We start from the raw sequence: 17,882 nt of genomic DNA, 5'->3' as shown, positions 1-17,882 counted from the left end.
CACTCAGTCATTATACCCCAACCCTGCTGTCAAGTGTTCTCTAGCTGGCCAGTGTCCACTCTAGGCTTAGTGTGTTGACCTTCCCAGGCTGGTTCTACTCACAGGCACCACCTGTTACTACAGATGAACGCCTGAGCCTGCTAGTCTTGGGTATCCCTCAGCAGAGGTTCCTGGCATGGTAGCCTGGCATAGGAGGTCCAGCCTGAGTGGTGGGAGCCTCTGATACAAGCTTACTGCCATCTTCCTCAGGAGATCGTCCTGGTGGTGTTCTTTGGGACAGAGTATGTGGTCCGCCTCTGGTCTGCAGGCTGCCGCAGCAAGTACGTGGGCATCTGGGGCCGGCTGCGCTTTGCCCGGAAGCCCATTTCCATCATTGGTGAGTCCCACCTACCCATCCTGCAGACACTCCATCCCACACTCCTGCATCCAGAAGGGCATCCCCCATTACAGTCACCCCCAGAGAGTCCCCATGGACTGAGACACTCCCCCACACATTATTCTTCCTGCATGAGACAGGCCCTAAGGCCAACAGGAAGTATGCCCAGCTCCCCCAGCACTGGAGCCACAGCTTCATGAGACTCTGCTTGCTCAGTGTGGCTTGACAGGCTTTAGGCTCTGTCTACTCTGGCTTGGGTAGAGACACAGGCATGCGTCCCCATCAAGATTGTTCCTGTGCCCATCTTGCTTGAGTGTCACATCACCCGGGGGTGAGTGGGGACACAACCTCCCCAGATTTCTGGATGCCAGAAGTAATAACCAGCTGCCCCTCCCACAGACCTCATCGTGGTTGTAGCCTCTATGGTTGTCCTCTGTGTGGGTTCCAAAGGACAAGTGTTCGCCACATCAGCTATCAGGTATGTTGGCTCTTCCATTTCTCCCTGTGAGACAGTGTGACCCTGCGTGACCTACCACAAAGCTCCCTCCTCTTAAGCAGTAGCCTCTCCCTCCCTGGTTCTTTCATGGTGAGTGGGGAGGGAGCAGGCTGGCCATAGTTTGTAATATTGAGACAGTAGGAAACCCTGGGTTCAAGGCCTGACCATAGCACTTCCTAGCTCCTAGGACTTAGGTGATAACCTGACTGTGTACTTGCAATGTGAGTGACCCCAGGCCTCCCCAAGACAGCCACCTGAAAGGGCTCCTGGAGTAAGGGTTCACAGGCATCTGTAGGAAGCAAGATGGCCCCAGTACAGAGTGACATGTGTGTCTCCTCTACCCATTGGAGGCTTGGTGGGGACAGGAACATAGGGAGCTTGTGACCACCATGGCCCTCTCAGCCCCTCTCTCCCTGCTTCTTAGGGGCATCCGCTTCCTTCAGATCCTGCGGATGCTGCACGTTGATCGCCAGGGGGGTACCTGGAGGCTTCTGGGCTCTGTAGTCTTCATTCACCGTCAGGTGAGTGAGCCTGGTGTGGGCAGGACAGAAGCTGGCCACCCTACAGGAGGAGGGCTGGAGATTCACAAGATCAGGATACAGGGTTGGTGGTATCTTAGCACCTGGACCCCAGCTGAGTGACCCAGGGCTAAGCAGGCACCAAGGCATGTGGGTCTGAGGACAGCATCCCAGATCCTTCCCAGCCTGAACCTACTCCATATCCATGATGACAGCATACTTGGCCTGCCAACGATGCAGAGCTGATGCCAGCTCCCTCAGGCTTGGGACAAAAGACCACTGGATCCTGTAGAAAATGTTAAATGAAGAACAGATTTAGGAAGCATGGAAATCAAGGATGGTGAGATTCTCAGATACCTTCCAGAGGCAACTCTTTCTCAGAGAGGCTTCTGGAGACACCTGACTCTAAGTACTGTCCTGTCACAAGAACAGAGGAAGATGTGTGGACCCCAGTGGCTGGTTCAGTGTGAGAGCTGAGACTGCCTCACTGCTAAGTGGCATTATCTACCATTTTCAAAAGCTATGAAAACTCGGTTATTCTGTAAGGTGACTTCTGCATGTATAGCATGCTATAGCCAACATAGTATAATCTAGCAAATGCTGGAACTTTGTACCAAGGCACTTCTCTCACCACACCTATGGGGCTCTGGACCACAGGGTATGTGAGCATGGCTGATGTGTTGTCTGTCCCCAGGAGCTGATCACCACCTTGTACATTGGCTTTCTGGGTCTTATCTTCTCCTCCTACTTTGTCTACCTGGCTGAGAAAGATGCAGTGAACGAGTCCGGCCACATCGAGTTTGGCAGCTATGCGGATGCGCTGTGGTGGGGGGTGGTAAGTTGGAAGCTTTTGCTGGGGTGTCTCAGGTGGGGACACATGGACCTGGGCAGTACAGGTAGAGGACTGGCCTCTACTTGCTCAATTTTAGTTTTTGTTTTTTTGTTTTTGCCTCCTCCACTGAGGCTACCAACTCCAACACTGCAAACTTTTCAACCACAAAATTTGCACTTGAAGCCTACAGTATGGGTTCCTGTGTACCACAGTGTGTGTTCCCTGGTCCCTGCCTTAAAATGTGAACATGGTTACCCTTCAACTTCTGGTCTGGAAAGGAAGGATGATGGGACAAGGGAGTGCAAAGTGGTGCTTGGTACCTCAACCATAGGGTGATCTTTACCCTGGAGGGGTCCTGGGCTCAGAGTGCAGCAAGGGGTCCAATGCATACTTTGCATGTCTTTGGTGTCTGTGCTGACCCAGTGAGCACACCTGTGCCAAGGATCAAGACATGAGATGACATAATGACATCAAGGTCCTTGGGGGCTGGGAGGAAGAAGCAGGAGTTTCTGTGGATGTGAGGTCCGCACGGTCCTTCATTGCCCCAGGCAGCAATACTGTGAGTACCAGCCAGGCCCTAAGGTTATGAAGCTGGTCATGGGCCTCCTGGGTCAGGGTGACTCCAAACCTGCCGAGTTGCCAGTCTGTGTGGAGGCTGGTGTGTGACAGGTGACCTCTCATGCTAGGACCGAATGTCCCAAGGTGTGGTGATGTTGTGTGCAGGCGTGTGTGTGTATGTGTGTGTATGTGTGTGTATGTGTGTGTATGTGTGTGTGTGTGTGTGTGTGAGAGAGAGAGAGAGAGAGAGAGAGAGAGAGAGAGAGAGAGAATGTGTGTGTGAGAGAGGAAATGTGTGTGAGAGACTGTGTAAGAGTGTGTGTGTGACTGTGAGTGTGTGAATGTGTGTGTGACAGAGTGTATATGTGAGTGTGTGTGTGAGAAAGAGACAGAGAGAGAGAGAGAGAGTGTTGGGGGTAGACTATGACTCCCCAGGAGTCAGCTAGAAGGCACGGGAAGGAGAGGTTCCCGTGAGATGGTGCTGAAGAAATCCAGGTTACACTCTTAGAGCACTTGGAACCATTGCTCATGGCCAGAAAGCCTGTGGCTAAGGCAATTAGGGGGCTTTCTGACTGCTAGTGTCCTCCAGAAGCTGATGGCTGTCACATGGCCTTCAGGTCCTCCTCTGAAAGCGGGCTTTGTTCAGGCATTGAATGTTGAGGACCCCTGCACTCCAGGGAACACAAATACCTAACAGGAACACACAGTTCAGAGCAGTTGTGGCCTACCCCTGACTCTGTCTCACCCCCACCCCGCCCAGCTGTGAGGGCAATAGGTTGTCTAGATGTTATACAGAGAGGCACCATCATTCCTGGAGGAGCTACCAGGGCTGGTACCCCTGGGTGGGCATGAAGATACCAGAGCCAAGCCCATCCCATCCAACATTCTCAGTCTGTCGGCCTTGGAGCTCACTAGGCTAGTGAAAAGGTTGGTTGGATTGTGGCAGTCTACAGAAAGGGACAGCACAGACTCTGGGAACCTGGCACAGGGCAAGCAGCCACACGTGGTGGTGATGGCCACATTGGGCCCTGGTTTAAGTGTTTGTTCCCAAATACCCCGACCAGGAATGAACAGTTTTTGAGGCTTGCTCACTCTCAGAGCTTCTAGATTAAGGTGGAGACAGGAAGCTGGGGCAAATACATGTTCCCACAATTCCTGAGTGCCCCCAGGAAGCAGGGTACACAACAGGAACTCTTGACATTGGCTGAGTCAGTCTGTTTTCTGGATGTTTCCAGCATTCTAAACAATTTAGGGAAGGTAAGGACATGCTGACAAGCTCCCAGGTTGGGGCAGGCCTCTGTCTACCCTTCAGGGGCCCATGTCCCCCAGATACCTTGGTATGACAGGAATAAGCAGGATGGGTAGGGCAGCTCAATGCCCTGGTTAGGAAGCTTGCCTGTGGTAGGGGGACACATCTCAGGGACATAGCTGGGCCTTCATGGGGGTGGGGGGTAGAAGGCTACTCAAAGCCAGAGTTCTCTGGTGGGAGAGGGGCAATGTTGGCTGAGGTACAGCAGGAAGTGAGTCGGTGACTGCCCACAGTGTGGCTGATAAGTGGTGCCCAACCTTAGCAGTGCCCAGCCTTGGGGCTACCCTGCCTGCGTTCCCAGCCTCCTGCAGGAGCTGTTTCCCAGCCCCCTGGCCCCTGGCCCCCCAGTCCTCGGCAGAGAGGCGCCCCCACTCCCACACCTGTGCAAACATCCGCCCGCCGCCCGGGAACACGGCCCCTTTGTGCCCAGCTTGGCACCGGTGCTCCGGCGTGCTCTGTCAGCTGCAGTCCGGGCCTCGGCCACAGCGCACCCTGGCCTGGCCATTGTTCCCACGAGGCCCTGTGCCCTTGGCTGCCTAGAGCCCCCCAGCACCCAGCTCAGGGGGCCAGCAGCCCCCATTCATTCAGCGGCTGTCTTTGCAGCTGTCTGGTGGGAGCAGCCCAAGGCTGTGTTCCTGGCACCTCTAGGGTAATCAGAACTTGAGTGCTGCAGGACAGGGGCAGCCGGGCTCAGAGTTCTGTAGCCTTGTGCCAATGAACAGTCATCTCCTTTGTCTCCCCTCATTCCACAAGGGGAGTACGGCCCCACCCTGCTCCTGGGCTTCTCATCTGTACAGTGTGTGTGTGTGTGTGTGTGTGTGTGTGTGTGTGTGTGTGTGTGTGTGTATCGGGGGTGGGGTGGGGTGAGCACCCACAGGTGAGAAAATTTTCAGAAGGCCAGACCCCCTATTATCTGCTGTGTCTGTCCCAGGCCAGGCCTCAAGCCCTGTCCCCTATCCTAAAGGGTGTTAGCTGGACCCTAAGAGCTGGACTAGCTTCGCCTAAGGTACACTGAGGTAGGACTGGGCACAGAGGCATGCCTGCTGGACTGGAACTTCTCTCACCTTATTAGCCTGGAGAGGCTGTGATGAAGCTGAGGGTCCTCCACTGGCCAGTGTTTGTTCACTGAGCAAGTGAACTAGATGAATGGGGGCAGGAAAGCCTGCCCTCTGCCACACTGCCGGTTCTGTCAAGATCCCACAGCTCTGAAGACCAAAATCTGAAACTGAGGCAGGGGCAGGACTGTGCTCACTTGGAAGGCTCTGGGGGGAGGACCTTTCATTATTAAGTCTGGTTTTTGGTGGCCTGAGCATCCTGTGTTCTTCCTTTGTGTTTCATGCGGACACATATCACTGGATTAGGATCCAACCAGGGGACCCAGAAGAAGGCTGTAATTCTGAATAAGACCATAGTCTCTGTGTGTGAGGGGGTGGTGAGCCATGTGGGTGACACAGTTAAGTTCAGAATGTAGGTATCCAGGCAGTATTTTGTGGGGCTGCCTGTCTTCACAGACCATGGGCTCCCATAAGCTGGAAAACAAAGGTGCCTGCTCCATGGGACTGTGTCCCCTTCCTCTGGCTGGAATATCTACATGGGTGTGAGGTCCCAGAACCCCCTAATGTAACGTCCAAGCGTGGTTGTGAAGCATTTGGGGAGCTCCTCAGACTTTTCCCTTACCTCTGGAACAGAATGCATTTGTTTGTATTAGGGTTTGAGCACAGGAAAAAGCCGTTTCTGCAAACACGGGCTCCTCTGTTTAGTGCCTGGGGGTCTCTGAAAACAGGCGGCTGCTGGGCTCTGTTTACCCCGAGTGGATAAATACAGAACTTAAGTGAACAGGCTGGAACCCCACCCTGTGTTTCAGTCCCTTAAAAAACCCAGTCTGACAGCATTTCATTCCTCACCTGGAGGCTTTGGAAAGTTCCCACCTCTCAGGCTGGACTGCATCCTGCAGAGTCAGGCCAGGGGGGCTTTGGGGTGGGGAGGTCTCCTAGATGATCCCATGCAAGCTCTGTAAAACTATCCGTAGGAGATGTGATTCTTCAGGAATATTCTGACTACGGAGAAGTGAAGGCTAGAGCAGGGGCCAGGGCTTGCGGCACTCAGCCTTCTCCTCTTCCATGTAGGTTCTGAGTATCATGCAGCTAGGGCTGAGGGCCTGCCAGGACCCTTGCCAGTGAGCTCTTCCCAAGGAGGGGTCTTTAGAGGATGACTAGGAGTCTACAAAGCACATCCATCGTGTGGTTGTTGTTCAATAGCCAGTGCCTACAGATGTATTACACAGACTCAGAAGGTCTGGTGATGGTGGTGCACAGGGGTTTAGTTCATGCCATTGAGGAGGTGCCTGTGTGAGGCTCAGGAATAGAGCTTCCCAGTGGAAGCAGACAGTATCAGAAGGTAGTGAAACATAAGTTACAGGGGTGACCCAGTATGAGGCTGATGTAGAGACCAAGCTGTACTCACCAGGCATCAGCTGTGTGGTCCTGGACATGTCAACTAAACTCTTTGGATACATCTAATCCATGACTATAAATAAGAGTTAAGTTGTTGAGCATGCGGGAAGCTGAGCTCCAGCCATGATTGGGATTGTAGATTCTGGACCAGACCTCCTCCAGACTCAAAAGGAGAGGACTAGGTACCACTAGTTCTGGAAGCCCTCCCAGTCTTTTATTCCTTGATACGGGAGCTTGTTCCAGAGGATGAGGGGGACCATAGGCTGCCCTGCAGGTTCTGTCACTGGGACAGCGATCTGTGAACTCAAGTGGGGATGGCTCAGGTGACCTACTGTTGGTTGGGTCCTAGAAAGGTCCCCTCTGTTCACTGGCCCAGGAGACTTGCAGATCTGGCTGTTGGGGGCAGGTTCTAGACAGCTCCATAAAATGGCCCATTCCTGAATTGCTGTCTGTGATTTCAGGAAAAACAATTTGACAGGGACAGGTCACCTGAGAGTGAGGACTCATGAACTGGACTGGGGGGGCTGTGGTGGCCCAGGAGAAGGAAGAGGGTCCTAGGAGTTAGGTGCCCTCCAACAGGGGACTGGCCAGCACTCAGGACCACTGCACTGGAGCCTTCCTCCTAATGATCCTAGGAGTGGAGGGGCAGTTAAGACCTTAGGGAAAAGGCACAGGCATGGCCTCAGGTCTCTTTCCTGCATAAGTAATTTCCTCCCCACTCACCTGTGTTTCTTCCCAGCTTGCCATCTAGACCATTACCCTTCCACCTTTATAGATGTTTTCCTTCCTTCCTTTCTTCCTTTTTTTTGGGGGGGGATAGGTTTCATATAGCCCAAGCTAGCCTCAAACAAACCCAGATGACCTTGAACTCTTGGTGGCTGCAGCCCAGGATCTGCCTTTGTAAGTAGCTCCTGACATGAGCTTGGCTCCCTAGAGAAGGCAGCTGTGAGGCAGCTCTCACATGTGGGGTACAGTCCCGCTGGGAAGACACTAGCTAGGAGCTCTCACATGTGGGGTACAGTCCCGCTGGGAAGACACTGCTAGCTAGGAGCTTCAGCTCACTTGGGCCCTCCATTCAGCAGCCTGCTGGCAGCCATGCCCTCAGTCCCAGGAGTGGCTTGGCTTCCACTTACACAATCTGAGCTGTTTCAGGGGTGTGTGTGTGTGTGTGTGTGTGTGTGTGTGTGTGTGTGTGTGTGTAAGATGTCTGGACAGCATGTGCCCTGGCTGTCAGTCATGGATGTGACCTTTAGACCTCTTTGTGAACTTATGCAGTGTGTATGCACCCCCTCGTGGTGTCTCATTTCTGTCAGTGGTGCATGTTCCCGCGTGTGTGTGTGTGTGTGTGTGTGTGTGTGTGTGTGTGTGTGTGAGCGGGTGTCCCTGTCTCTTTGTGAGGCACGTTTACAAGTGTATGGCCACATATGTAGAACAGGGTGGTCCCTTTAAAGGGCCCAGCCATGAATGACTTGCTATGCCCTCTGTTTGTGTGGGGTGTGGATTTGTTTAAGGCTAATGACATTGTGGGGAAGGTTTCATGTGGGCAGTTGTGGGAAACACCAGTAGGCAGCCCCTGCAGCCTGGTGCAGCACTGAAGGGGTAGTCTACTGGTGGCCTGGGCCTAGCTGTGGCCTGCTCCAGCTGTGGCCTGCTCTGTTGTTTGCCTTTCAGGGAAATTGACCTGTTGATTCATGACCTGTTAGCATACTGGCCAGAGTGACAGACTTGGCACTGTGGGGTTACTCCTGCTGTCCTTGTCCTCCGCCCCCCGGCTGTACTTGCTCAGAGTACTTGCCTGCACTGTGAGCACCTATCCCCATATCCACTCACATGTGCCTGGTCACCTCTGATCCCCAGACCTCTCTTGCCTTCCCCTCCTCCTCAGTGGCCACTGGAGAACAGCAGTGGTCCAAAGTGCAGTCTCTCTGGGAATGGAGTGGGCAGTGATGGCCAGGAGGGATCTTGAGGCTTCCTCTCTGGTCCTCACTTCAATTGGAGTCTATTAGGTGGTGTTCCCCAGGCCTCATCCTTGCTGACCCTGTTGGGCAGGGGTCACTTAGGGGTTCTCATGAAGGTCTTGGATGGGAGTTGTCACTTGGCCCCTGGGTGACAGCTGAGGTGCCTAGAGTTAGCAGTCTAGGAAGACCTTGAATGGGCAGGCTCTCCCATTGCACTGACCTGCCTTAGCTGCAGGGCAGACCTGGACAATGTGTTGTGACCCCAGTGGCCGTGTGTGAGTGTGTGTGACCACCCTGGTCTTTCCAGCAAGCCCAAGGCAGCCTCATGGTATGACCTAGCAGTTAGGCACAGCGAGGGTGGGCCCCCAAGTCCCTCATCAGAGGGCTCAGGAGAAAACCTCAGATGACAGCAGGGGGTGGCCTAGGGGGGCAGCCCCTCACTCCTATTGTCCCACTGCACACCCTGGACGCTGCTCTCCCACAGAGAAGAAGGCTAGCGCCTTGTCTTATTCTCTCTGAAAAGGAAAAATGAAACATCTGGATCCCTGGGCTGGTGGCAGGAAGCAGCACTCAGCCCCATCCTGGGGCTTTGTGGACTGCTGGCCTCAGTGGGAGCTTCCAGCCTCCTGGGGGCCAGTGTACTGCAACTTCGGTGGCCAGGACAGGGCTCCTTGGGATGGGGCAGGAAGCCTGGCCCCTGTGGGTGGCCTCTGAGCTGTTTGCCTGTCCTGCACACCCCAAGCTCTCTACAACCCCAGGGCTGTGCCATCTGTAGTAGTCAGAGTTGAGGGACTAAGGAGACAGAAACTTGAACCAATTTACCAGTGCCATCCCTGGGACTTTCTCAGAACTGTGCCTCACTATTATGGTGGATAGGGTTTTAGGTTGGCTCTCTTGTTATCAAGACACTGGGTTGGGGCTGGCAGGTGTCCTTTCTGAGTTCTCATCCCACCAGCCACTGACTGCGGTCCTTCTTCCTTGCAGGTCACAGTCACCACCATTGGCTATGGGGATAAGGTACCCCAGACGTGGGTCGGGAAGACCATCGCCTCCTGTTTCTCTGTCTTCGCCATATCCTTCTTCGCACTCCCAGCGGTAGGCGCCCATCTGGACCTTCTCCCTTGTTTCCCATGAATCCTTGCCCCAACTCCTGGGCATCCCGTGAGGTAGAGTACGAGGTAGCCTGTTGTGGTGCTTGACAGAAGCAGTAAGGTACAGAGGAGCAGACAGGGCAGAACCTGTAGGCCTGCTCTGCAGCTAGGAATAGCTCTATCTCATGACCTTTTCAGAAATCACAGACCCATGTCTACACATGTGTGCTATGTAGGACACACACTGGTTACTTGTACATATGTGTCATTGCAGGTGTGTCTTATACATTTTGTATATACATACTGTACACATGTGTTGCATGCATAAGTATCTGTGTTACATTTGAATAGCATATTTACCATATGTTCTGTGTATGTGTTCATGTGTTATTTATATATGTATTTGTGATTTCCTGTGTGTCATGTGTACACATATATATTTGCACATATGTTCCACAGCTATATAGTACCTGTTGCATGATTCGCTGCAGCACATGGCAGACAATGTGTGTTCATGTATCTGTTATACATGCATGTGTAACATATAGACATAGGTCATGACATACGGTGTGTGTCTCCTGCATGGCTCCCAGCTGCTAAGGCAGCACTCTTTCTCTGCCACTGCTCTCCTTGGCCACCCTGGCTGCAGTAGCTGTGGGCTCCTTGTTGAGGACAGGCGCAAACTCCTGCTCCCCTGGGGGTATGGTCCCTCTACCATAGGGACACAGGCTGATGGCTAGCCCACCTGGCTTTCCACAGGTGGTGCCTAGGAATGGATAGAGACTCAGATCTCTTCTGGAGCCAGGCTTCATGTTGAATCAGCCCTGTGAAGTGGGTTCTGCCTCCCTGGGTGGTAAGGTCAAGCAGGCTGAGCCTAGTGACTACCCTCAGGTGGCATCTGCTATATCTCATACCCACCTCCTGGTGGTGCCTGCCTTGCCACAGCCCTGGGCACTGTGCAAGCCTGGTCTCCAGGTGCTTTTTGCCTCTTGTTCTTCCTTGGGACCTTTGTCCTTTGTTGGGAACTGCCCAGCATGGCCCATGTGAAGTGGACACCTTCTGTCCCTTACCAGGGGATACTTGGCTCCGGGTTTGCCCTGAAGGTCCAACAGAAGCAGAGGCAGAAGCACTTCAATCGGCAGATCCCAGCCGCAGCATCACTCATCCAGGTATGTGCTGTGTGTGCCTGGTGGGCTGGCAGTGCTATGTGCTTGGGAAATGGAACCACCCCCAGCCATGTCCACTGCCCGAGAGGAATGGGTCCTTTTGCTGTGGCTCCTCCCATGGTGAGGTGGCTCTCTGGGAAAGTACCCACTATTGGGATGACAGGATGGGCACAGAAATGCAGGACCATCACTCCCCATACTATTTCCATTGAGGGCCCTACTTGCAGGCTAGGGTGAGGCCTGACCATGGCCATTCAGCCAGTCTGTATTCTGCCAGTCAGCCTCTGAAGGCAGGGACAAGTCAGAGAGACAGAGAGAGAGAGAGAGAGAGAGAGAGAGAGAGAGAGAGAGAGAGAGAGAGAGAGAGAGAGAAGGCCCAGTGGGACAGGACCCAGCCTGTATAGTGGCAATGCCTCTGGGAGGCTTGGCATCTCTTAGAACCAGTGGTGATTGGTGAGAGTTCAGCAGTCAAACAGCACAGGCTACTTCTCAGAAGGCTGGAAGTTAGGGGCTGCAGAGCCTGAGAGCAAGAGGGCAAGAAGGTTCTAAAGGTCGCTGAGGAGATGGCGAGTTTTGCTATGTACTCCCTTAGGAGCACTCCAAAGAACTGGATTGCCCTTCAATGGCAGAGAAACCCATTGCAAACCGAGTGCCTGTGTTTTTTCACTTATCCAGTGAGGGCCCAGAGCATGGATGTGGACATAACCCTCTAACCAGAGTAATGGTTAAGATCACTGTGTGAACCCCTCTAGATCAAGTGGAGCTGCCCACATAGGGTGTGCATGGGACATACAGCCCTTGGAAGGGCCTCTAAACTGTCCCAGGTCATAGGTACCCCTGCCTGGGTTTTGTGTCTGTGCTGGATTCCTGTCATAGAGTTGGGGCTGTCACCCAAAAACCTTGCCAGCATGTAGAACTTTCAACCAGTTTTACTTTCTTATGCTCATAGGGCCTGTAGTGACAAAGCCACCATATGCCCCCATAAGAGGCTCTGGCATCTGTTCCTTCCTCCTCTTACTTCCTTGGCTTCCTCAGGCCCCTCTAGGTCATCTTGCTGTGATGACTATGGGGAGGAGTAGTCCCTCTAGAATGTTGGCCAAGAGTTTCATTTGTAGTCATCAGAAACTCCTCATAGCCACAAGCTAGCACCTGAAGCCCCTGGGAGGCCTCATCTCCTGCTGGTCCCTGGGGCTCCAATCCACACCATGCTGGTGCTCACACAGGCCTGGGCAGCCCCTTTCCACTATCCTTCTCTGGGGAAACTCTGGTTATCTAACTCTGCCTCAGTTAATATATCTGGGGCTTGTTCAAGGTCACTCTTCAGGAGGGGCTCCCATAACAGGCAAAGGTCTTGTTTAGTATCTGAGCTACGACTGATAGTTGATGCATGAGGCAGTCCCCTTCCTAGCCTAGAGGGCCAAGTCCTGCTATCAGGGAAGGGGCCTGGGAACAAGTTGGACCTGGGACTCCAGGAGGAGCTGAAGATTTTCCAAGTGGTACATTGAGTGGCTGGATCAATGACCCCTCCCTTCTTTCCCCTCTGCCTAATATCAGACTGCATGGAGGTGCTATGCTGCTGAGAATCCTGACTCATCCACCTGGAAGATCTATGTCCGGAAGCCTGCCCGGAGTCACACTCTGCTGTCCCCCAGCCCCAAGCCTAAGAAGTCTGTCATGGTAAGCAGCCTTACCAGCCACGAGAATGGGGACTGCATATTAGCAGCTCAGGAAGCTGGAGAGGCTGAGCATGAGACCCCGGTGTTGCTATTCAGGGTAGTACTCATCAAGGTGCCACCATCATTCTGAGGTCAAGGAAGTCTGACCTGATCCCTGCTGTCCTTATGTCCCCCACCCTTAGAGCCATATTGGACTGACCATGCCAAGACCAGGATAGGTCTTAAGAGAATGCTTCTGGAATTGGATGGGCTGGATCCATCAGTTACTGGAACAAAGCTCTTGAGGGGACCCTGGTGCTCGTTTTCCTTGTTGGGTACAGCAGGCAGAAGGGGAAGGTTCAGGAGCTCTAGACCACAGAGGAGGGAATTTCCAGCAGCTGTGGGCAGGAGTCCTGCCATCTACCTGGAGCAATGAGGAAAAGGTTGGGGCTCTTCTCTTTCCCAGCCATCACCCTCACTTTCCTTGAAGAGACAACCTTCCCAGCTTCCAACTGTCACTGGACACTTAAACTTGCTCTTCCCTCTGTCTGCTCTCCCTGGCTTCACACAACCTGTTCCCTCACTTTCTCCAGGAGACCTCTTTAAAGATGCTCCAGTGCTCACAGGGTATCTCCTACCAGAGTCTGCTGCCTTGGCCTTCAGCCATACTGTCCTGGTGCAAGCTTGCATATTTATAGCCTACTGTTGTTTTGTTTTGTTGATTTGTTTTGTCTGCCTGCCTTTCTTAGGCCATGGCTCATAGAGGGCCACAATGGGCCAAGCAACACCCTGAACCCTCCAGCAGCATCAGTACACTGAAGCCTCACTCCACCAATGTCTGAGGGTACTAGAGCTCAGCCCCTGACCCAAGTCCCCTCAAGGGTACATATTTCAAGGCTGAACTCAGGACTCTACAGGTGCTCTGGGACTGGTTGACAATCTGGCAGATGGTGCTCAGGAAGTGCCACTCATCATGTGGACATTTTAGGTAAAGAAGAAGAAGTTCAAGCTGGACAAGGATAATGGGATGAGTCCTGGAGAGAAAATGTTCACTGTCCCTCACATCACATATGATCCCCCAGAGGATCGGAAGCCAGACCATTTCTCCATTGATGGCTATGACAGCTCAGGTAAGCAAGCTCCCATGTGTGTAGGGGCAGGGTACTCAGTGCTGATCCTGTAGCAGCGTCAATCTGGCTTGGGGAGCTTCCATGCTACCCACTCTTAGTTCTCTCCTGGAACTCTGTCCATAAGGTCCTATAGCATATACACAGTCACTGCCTACCTTGGAATCCCAAGCATAGCTTGAGGTCTCTGCTCCAGGAGGATGGAAGGCAGATTAGACCTGGAAGCTTCTGGAAGCTTTGATGTCATGTTCCCCTTGTCTTTCCCAAGGAGGTACTCACTACATAGTCTGTTGAGAGGATACCTACAGCTGCCTTCAAATGTTGGGGGTCAGCATGGCTTGTCCTGGCCACAAAAGGGAAGGTGACATATATGCCCTGTTCACTGGGCTTCTCTCTTTCAGCACCCAAGCTCTGTGTTTGAAAAATGGCTGGGGTGACCTCTTGGAGATTTGCCCACTGACAGGGAAGTCCAAAGGTGAGGGTGGTAGACATGAGGCCTCTGCAGGCCCTAGAGGGCCAGTGACTGGCTGGTGAAATCATGGGGACATATGGAATTGGTTTCGGTGCCTTGATGGACAAACATTTCTTATGCAGCCCTAAGTCTGTATCTAGTGTCACCAGAACTGCTCTATATTCATTCTTCTGTGGGGCCTGGATGAGGCCAGGTTCATGAAACCTGGTGATAAGACTGCAGGTCTGTCCAAAGTTTGGATGCTTGGGTCCCAGTTCAAGTTTCGCCTCTGTTAAGCCATAGCGAGGCTCTGTAATACACATGTGAAAAGGGAACTTGGAGAGGTCAGGTCTATTTTCCAGGCCACACAGTGGGAATATGGCATGCCTCCAGATGTGCCTCTGGGTCACCAGCTATAGGGCAGATAGGCTGTGGGTACTCTTGACACATCCTTCCTTTGGTCTGGAGACCCCTTTATCAAAAGACCACAGGAGGAGCACAAGGTATCCATTGACCAGAGAGACTTCTCCAGAGGTACGTGTGCTGTTTCCATTATTATGGCATACTGTCAAGCACTTTCCCATGAGACAGGGCTGTATGGGTCTAGGACGCTCACATTCCTGGCCCCAGATACAAAGTGGACATTCTGAGTTTGTAGCATAATCCTTAGGAGACAGCATAGGTGGCTGTAGAAGGGACCCTCTCTTTCCTGTAGCTCTCATATCTCTCTGAAAAAAAAAATTTCAGTGCCCAGCTCAGGGTGTATGACTGAATTCTCTAGCAACTGTCTATAACTTAATTTGAATGGTTCTGGTCTTTTTATTCCTCTGAGTCAGTGTGGGTGTGGAGATAGTGATCTGTCAGTAGGACCAGGCTGTGGCTCAACTCACTACATGCTTTTTGTTCAGCATCTATGGGAAACCCCTTAAACTGTCCTGCTGGCTGCTTCCTCTCAGGACTATTTACTGAGGCAAATGGTCCAAACATCCCAGTGTCCACACAGGTTCTGCATCCTCTGACTCAATCAATTAGCAGACTATTACATGGCAGTTGCTCTTCTAAAGAATCTGGAGATGTCATGAGGATGTGCAAGAAAGTTCTATGCAAATGTTTTCCTATTTTATCTAAGGGACTTGAATATCCATGAATTGGGAAAGTCCTGGAACCACTTCCTGAAAGACAGGGAGGAGAGACCTTGCAAATATTCCTAAAGTCCCTGCCCAAGATTCAGTCCTTAGGTGGAGGGGACATCTGACTGAAAGCACAAAGAAACGATAGTTGGGCCATGGCACTTGAGGTCAGGAGAAGCCTCTTACAGATGGAGAGGTAGAAGGTTGAGCCAAAGGAATGGACATTCAGCTCACTCCCCCCTTGACTACTTGCTTACTCCAGCAATGATAGGTAACTCAGGGCCTAGTGCCAGCTCCTGTAGTCCCAGTTTCTGCAAATCAGAATCTTGCCTCTAGTTCGGAATTGTTCCTGCTTACCTTCAATGAGTCCCAGGCTCCAAGGGGAGGCTTCATTTGAGTGTCCTGTTGAGGAATAGACATCCAGTTTCAGTATCTGGGCTGCCAACAGTCATGCCCAGCCTCGTGTGCCATGTGGTCAGGTCTTGTGCCTGGCAGGAAACAGGCACTGACATTGCACTGTGGTAGGATGGGAACTGAGGGTGCAGACCGACAATGTGTGTGCAGCACCATCTCCTGTGTCAAGACTCTGCCCCTCTGCTGTGTGCTCATTTAGGTCGGTGCCCCCTTCTCAGATTTCTTCCCAATGCCTGGCACCTGCCAGAATGTTTTGGGACTAAGAATGTTCCAGAAACTTCCAGCTTGTTGGCAGATGTAAGGATAGTTTCAGGTATAGCAGAGGGTGACCAACAACATTGTTCCTCATCCTTCTCACAGGTGTCAGGGCCCTAGCCTACCAAGTTCAGCTTGTCTGAGGGCAGCTGACCTATGTCCTGTGTCATTGTTCCCACCAATACATCTTGGCAGGAGGGTGGGAAGTGCTCAAGAAAGGGGCTGTGGCTGTACTATGCTCCTGAAGGCTACCCTAGGCATCCCGTCTGTCAGGACCCAGTCTGGGCCCCACTCTACTGAGCGCCAAGCTGCTGCGTCCTCATCAGATGGCATGGAGATTTGGCTCAGGGCTGGCCACATCTCCATGAGCCCCTGGGACATACTCCCCGCCTGCCCACTGGAGCGGGCACAAAGGGCAATTGTGCCAACAAATGCCCAGTGCCCCTGCAGCTCTGCTTCAGGGGTAGGACCATTGTCTCAATGCAAATAGGGGCTTTCTGCTAATGCTAATGGGCAGGTTGGGCGTGAGCAGAGGCGGCAGGGATGCAGCCCTGTGCCTGCCCAGGAGAAGCATCACTGGATGTTTTCTGAATACGGGGCAGCAGTGTCCCTGCCGTCCATTCAGCCTGCTTAGTGTTATGAAGTCCGAAGTGATGTCTGTGGCATGTTAATGAGGTACACGAGCGGAGAAAGCAGCACTGCTTGTGGAATGCTCCCACACCGCACCATCTCTTTCTATTAATAAGTCAGCCTAGTCCAGAGCCACCAGATTTTGGAGACTGAGCTACTAGTCTGGCCCCTCTAAGGACCTGGGGTAACCCCTACCCCACAGGTTACCTGATATACTGAAGTCTCCTTATTTAAGAGGCTCTTGGGAATCTTAAGCATTCTGGCATGGAGACGGGGTGCTAATCCCAGTGGGGGAGGGATATCATCACTGGGAAAGCCCCAGAGTGTCTGCTCCCATGAAGCAGAGCCTAAGCAGTCACACTGACTTCTAGTGCCAGGCCAAACCCGGACTTGGACCTCATCTGTGTGTGAGAACTAGGAAGCCATCATCTTGTCCTAGCATAGGACACACACCTGTTCATGGTGTGCAAAAATCCATCTGCACACAGTCCTTCACTGTATGCTGAAGGTAGAAGTGGGATGCAGTGCTGTTCAAAGGTAAAGGTGACTGGACAGAGGCCCAGAATCATTTAGGGATCTCCCAAAGACATGCGTGTATCCTAAGGAAACTCTTCTAGGTCACCTATGAGATATGTGCAGGTTTGGTGGACTTGGACTGGTAGAAGCAGGTAAGGGAAGGTGTCTCTTGGTGGTAGCATCAGGGTACCATCAGCCTTCCCTGCAGTGAAAATGGGGTATGTGTTCCTTATAGAGAAGCACTGTGAAAAGCAGGCAGGAGTCTACTCCTCCCCAGAAGGCCCACCACTCTTGCCATGATCTTGTGCTTTCAGTGAAGATGGAGGTAATGCCAACAGCTTATAGAGGGCACAGGGGACCATCTAGGCCTCTCTCTCTTGGAGGACTCAAGCCACATGCCATTCAACTTACTAGTATTCAAAAGGGATTGAGATCCAGGTCTGAGGAGGAAGTACAGAGCAAGGCCCAGGGCCTTAGATGATGGAGAAGCCCGACACTGGTGACCTGACTACTACTACCCATACCTGAGGACTTACTTGTGGGCTTAGTGGACATCTAACACACTGACAGCCATTTCTCAGTGATGGCGTGGATGCATTATATGCAGAGATCCTGCTGTGGTTGGGGCTTGATTGTTTTCACAAATGTTGTAGGTCTGCCATTGTGTGTCAAACAGCAGCTCTGAATCCCAGGAGTTCACAAAGCTGTCAGTGACAGAGGTGCTTTCTGCATGCCCTCCATTCCAGGCTGAGAGCCTGCCTGTATATGAATTTCTATGACCTCATAGGATTAAATTTTAAATGCTTTGCTGATCACTATATCATGTGGACCCATCTCCTGAGCCTCATGAGACCTGGGTGTGTTCTAGGTACTATCACGCCACCTGCTCCCAACAATACACACCTCTAGGCTGGTGTTGCCCAGTATTTTAGTTTTGCCTTTTTTAC

General features: G+C 52.4%; 1 protein-coding gene across 4 annotated transcripts in view; it reads left to right on the top strand.

Moving 5' to 3' along the window:
• Positions 1 to 17,882, top strand: part of Kcnq1 (potassium voltage-gated channel subfamily Q member 1) — a 327,638-nt gene that overhangs the window by 82,134 nt on the left and 227,622 nt on the right. The window contains exons 4-11 of one of the 4 annotated variants that reach the window (XM_059264180.1): positions 253 to 376; positions 776 to 854; positions 1,297 to 1,393; positions 2,085 to 2,225; positions 9,485 to 9,595; positions 10,665 to 10,760; positions 12,312 to 12,434; positions 13,401 to 13,542. In XM_059264180.1, the coding sequence (XP_059120163.1) occupies positions 253 to 376; positions 776 to 854; positions 1,297 to 1,393; positions 2,085 to 2,225; positions 9,485 to 9,595; positions 10,665 to 10,760; positions 12,312 to 12,434; positions 13,401 to 13,542 (913 nt within the window). Of the gene's footprint in view, positions 1 to 249; positions 377 to 775; positions 855 to 1,296; positions 1,394 to 2,084; positions 2,226 to 9,484; positions 9,596 to 10,664; positions 10,761 to 12,311; positions 12,435 to 13,400; positions 13,543 to 17,882 lie in introns of all 4 variants that reach the window. The other 3 variants (XM_059264171.1, XM_059264187.1, XM_059264197.1) reach the window with 3 other exon arrangements.

Source organism: Peromyscus eremicus, chromosome 1 (genome assembly GCF_949786415.1).
Source record: "Peromyscus eremicus chromosome 1, PerEre_H2_v1, whole genome shotgun sequence".
NCBI classification, from domain to species: domain Eukaryota; kingdom Metazoa; phylum Chordata; class Mammalia; order Rodentia; family Cricetidae; genus Peromyscus; species Peromyscus eremicus.
This window is presented reverse-complemented; position numbering and strand designations above follow the sequence as displayed.